The sequence below is a fragment of the Monopterus albus genome, unplaced genomic scaffold (assembly GCF_001952655.1).
Source record: "Monopterus albus unplaced genomic scaffold, M_albus_1.0 scaffold143.1, whole genome shotgun sequence".
Classification (NCBI taxonomy): Eukaryota; Metazoa; Chordata; class Actinopteri; order Synbranchiformes; family Synbranchidae; genus Monopterus; species Monopterus albus.
In genome coordinates this window covers 955,891-959,945 of record NW_018128023.1, presented here as the reverse complement: position 1 = coordinate 959,945, position 4,055 = coordinate 955,891, and the positions used below count along the sequence as shown (strand labels likewise).

Genomic DNA, 4,055 nt, shown 5'->3' with positions numbered 1-4,055 from the left:
ATTCACTTCCTAAAACTGTTTTTTAAAGCCACGTTATGTAACTTAAGGTAGCATGAGAATGAAACTCCAAATCAATCCACTCTGCTACACCCAGCACGCCCTCTCCCTGCTCCACTATGCTCTACCACGATCTCCTGTGTTCCATCCATTCTGCCCAGCTCTACAGATATCTGTTGTTATGAAATTACAATAAATGAGAATATAACAAAATTTACTGATCGAGCAGAAATAACTGAAAATCTGTGAATGGTTAGAGAGGCCAATCCCGCTCATAACCTTTTAGAAGCTAATATCTCTGCACTGCTGCCAGTGCTGTTCAATGAGTCTGGGTCACAGGAGGCTTTGACAGCATCTATCCACATTTAGGCAAGTTTCGGAGCAGATTTCTACAACAAAAATATATGAAGAAAGTTACATACTGTAGCTTTAAAAGCACTAATGCTAGCACACACATTGGATTAGTTTTCTTGTGTGTATTATGTGTATAATGTTGACTGGTGGCTGTAATTGTACTAAGGTGTGGCTGGGGTTCAGGGTAGCTTAAGCTTATTTAGCTAACCTGTGTAGGCTTTTTATGTCAGTACACCAATGTATCTGATGTCTTAGACCTTGACCAGTGAGATCCTGGTTGTATAGTTCTTCAAGACCTCTTTGTTATGAAGGGCTGTGGAAGGAAATGTAATTAGACCTTGAGCTGATTCTGCTGTTACAATTACTGTGCTTTAGCAACATGCCAGAGATGAAAATGAAAATGGTGGCGATACAGCACTGTAATGAAATTTTGTCTTCCTTTATTAGGCATGCACACTCTTCTCTCATCTTCCTCCAGGTATCTGATGCAGTATGGGAAACACGCCCTTGACATGCTCGCCAGCCGTCAGGACAGCCTTCGTCTTGGCTGGCTGGAGCAGTTGTTCTCCTCTGCTGCTGATTCAGAAGGACAGGAAGATGTTGAGGAAGGGATTTGCTTGCAGTCTGCCATTAAGTTAATACAGAGTGTGAACCCTGGGGTGAGCAGTGGCAAAGTGGAGCACAGGTTTAAAGAGCTTCAAAGAGTCAGGGAGAAAGTGTGTGGGCTTATGCTAGATAATAGCTCTGGAGTTAAAGATCACAGTGAAAACAAAAGACTAATAGGAAGAAATGAGCAAGTCACCAAGCAGGAGTTCATCGAGGTCTTTCATGCCATTTGCACACGTCCAGAAATCTACTTTCTGTTGGTGCAGTTCTCAAGCAACAAGGAATTTTTGGACACCCAAGACCTGATGAGATTCCTTGAGGCTGAGCAAGGCATGGCTCAAGTAGGTAACACAAAACCCCACATTTAAAAAGCAGAAAACAAGTCATGTAACCACGCGCACACTCACAAATGCAAAGCTCATCATTCTCTTTGTATTTGTCCAATTTCTGCCACCACTCACTTTTCTTCTATTACCTTGTCCTCCAGGTGAGTGAGGAGACCAGTCTGAAGCTCATCCAGTCACATGAGCCATCAGAGGAGGGCCAACAGCAGGGTTACCTGTCTTTGGATGGCTTCACCAGCTACCTCACTTCAGCAGAGTGCCACCTCTTTGACAGAGAGCATGACATTGTGTGTCAGGACATGTCCCAACCTTTGTCCCACTATTACATAAACTCCTCCCACAACACCTACCTCATCGAGGACCAGTTTAGAGGCCCTTCTGACATTTCTGGCTACATTCGTGCCCTCAAGATGGGCTGTCGATGTGTAGAGGTAGATATTTGGGATGGTCCTGATGAGGAACCAGTGGTGTATACGGGACACACCCTTTCCCCACCACTGGCTCTGCGCTGTGTGCTAGAAGCAATTGAAAGGTTTGCATTTGTGGCTTCGGAGTATCCATTAATTATATGTATTGAGAACCACTGTTCACTTCTACAGCAGAAAGTGATGTGGCAAAATCTTGTGAAGATACTAGGGGAGTGGTTATACATAGATGCCCCAAACGAAGGAGAGTCATACTTACCGTCACCGTATGCCCTGAGGCATCGAATCCTAATAAAGGGTAAGAAGTTGGTACTAGGTTCTAATGGGGAGGACGGGGAGGTAAGTGAGGAGGATGAAGGGGCAGAAATGTGTCAAAGGATGAAAGCAGCTAATAGTGGAGGGACAGTGCTGGGAGGAAGTGAGAAAGACATCTTGCAGAAAAATGTCCCTTTCACAGCCATCACTCAGCCTAATCCCTCTCAACTTCCTCCCAAGCGGTTCCAACTTTTAAAGGAGCTATCTGACCTAGTAACTCTTTGCCATTCAGTTCGCTTTATTGACTTTCCAACATCATCCATAAGCCAAAAACCTTGGGAATTATGTTCCTTTCATGAGACTCTGGCTCTGCATCTTGCTGGTGAGAGCCCCGGCGACTTTGTCAATCACAACAAGCATTTCCTGTCACGGGTGTACCCCAACCCCATGCGTATTGACTCGAGCAACATGAACCCCCAGGACCTGTGGAAGTGCGGTTGCCAGATTGTCTCTATGAATTTTCAAACAGCAGGACTGATGATGGACCTGAATACAGCCTGGTTCCGGCAGAATGGGAACTGTGGTTACGTTTTGAGGCCGGCCATCATGCGGCAGGAGGTGTCTTATTTCAGTGCCGATACCAGAGACATGGTGCCTGGTGTGTCTCCACAGCTACTCCATGTGAAGGTGTGGTGGAGCGATGTATAGACTCTGAGAGCTTATTGCTTAATTTCTTATGAAACTTCAATTCCATTGTATTTGAACCTGTCTTATTTTGTAGTTTTCTAGGTTGTGTTTTATAGATAAAGATAATTGCCACGACTACAAAAACAAGACTGAAAATGTAATAAACAGGGATAATCCTCTAAACCCATGATTATATTCTGACAAATAATAATACAAAAATAACAGTTTGTTGATGTTTCTCCCAGGTGATTAGTGGTCAGAACTTGCCCAAGCCAAGGGGTTCAGGGGCCAAAGGGGACGTGGTGGACCCTTATGTTTATGTTGAGATCCATGGGATCCCAGCTGACTGTGCAGAGCGTCGCACCAGGACGGTGACCCAGAATGGGGACAATCCTATCTTTGATGAGAGCTTTGAGTTCCAGATCATCCTGCCTGAGCTCGCTATGGTTCGCTTTGTGGTTCTGGATGATGACTTTATTGGGGATGACTTTATAGGTCAGAGTAACTCACATTCAGAGTTCTAAGGCTTGTTCTGTTGATAGTCACTTTCTCTGAATGTCTTCAGAGAAAGTGACATATAGAGTACTTTATGTCATTTAAACTTGGATTATACTGGATCACAAATAAAAATGAAATACGATCTCTCTTCTACCACAGGTCAGTATACCATCCCTCTGGAGTGTCTCCAGCCAGGCTACCGACATGTACCACTCCAGTTTCTGACAGGGGAGGAACTTCCACATGCCAAACTGTTTGTCCATGTGGCCCTCACCAATCGAAGAGGAGGGGGAAAGCCTCACAAAAGGGGTCTGTCCGTGAGAAAGGCAAGAAAGGGGCGAGACTACACAGCTCTGCGGGACTTAGGAGTTCGAGTTGTCGATGAGGTTTTCAAGATGGCTGCCCCTCTACTGAGAGAAGCCACTGACTTAAGGGAAAACATGCAGGTGAAGAAGAGTGCAGAGGGTGGGAGTGTCACACTTTAGTCAAGCATTCATCTAGTGGGCTCTTTATCATGGCAAAGAAGACTAAGATATAAGAGGGACTGTGTTGATAAAAACAATGATTCAATTCTAATAATGATTCTACTTGTTCAGCAGTGACGTGCGGTGAGGTTGACAGCTGGTGAGGCACTGACTCTTTTACAGTCAGATTTACAAATACAAATTGTCTGTTAACAGACAATGCGTTATGTTTTATAGCTCATATCAACATTCTTCACACAAACGTGACCCATATTTAATTTGAGGTTAAAATTTATTCCAGTTGAGCTTATTTCTAACTAGAAATAATAAAAGTTTATGGTCTTACCTTTACTTGTACATGAAATCCATTTGTCAGCTGGTATGTATTACAAACCCTTTTACCGTTCGAATCCAATATTAAAACA

General features: G+C 43.9%; 1 protein-coding gene across 1 annotated transcript in view; it reads left to right on the top strand.

Annotated features, from left to right (window-relative positions):
• The window catches only part of LOC109968113 (inactive phospholipase C-like protein 2), a 37,156-nt gene that overhangs the window by 11,552 nt on the left and 21,549 nt on the right, over positions 1-4,055 (top strand). Inside the window, exons 5-8 of the mRNA XM_020614153.1 lie at positions 830-1,298; positions 1,445-2,668; positions 2,914-3,163; positions 3,326-3,612. Of these exons, the coding sequence (XP_020469809.1) occupies positions 830-1,298; positions 1,445-2,668; positions 2,914-3,163; positions 3,326-3,612 (2,230 nt within the window). The remainder of the gene's footprint in view (positions 1-829; positions 1,299-1,444; positions 2,669-2,913; positions 3,164-3,325; positions 3,613-4,055) is intronic.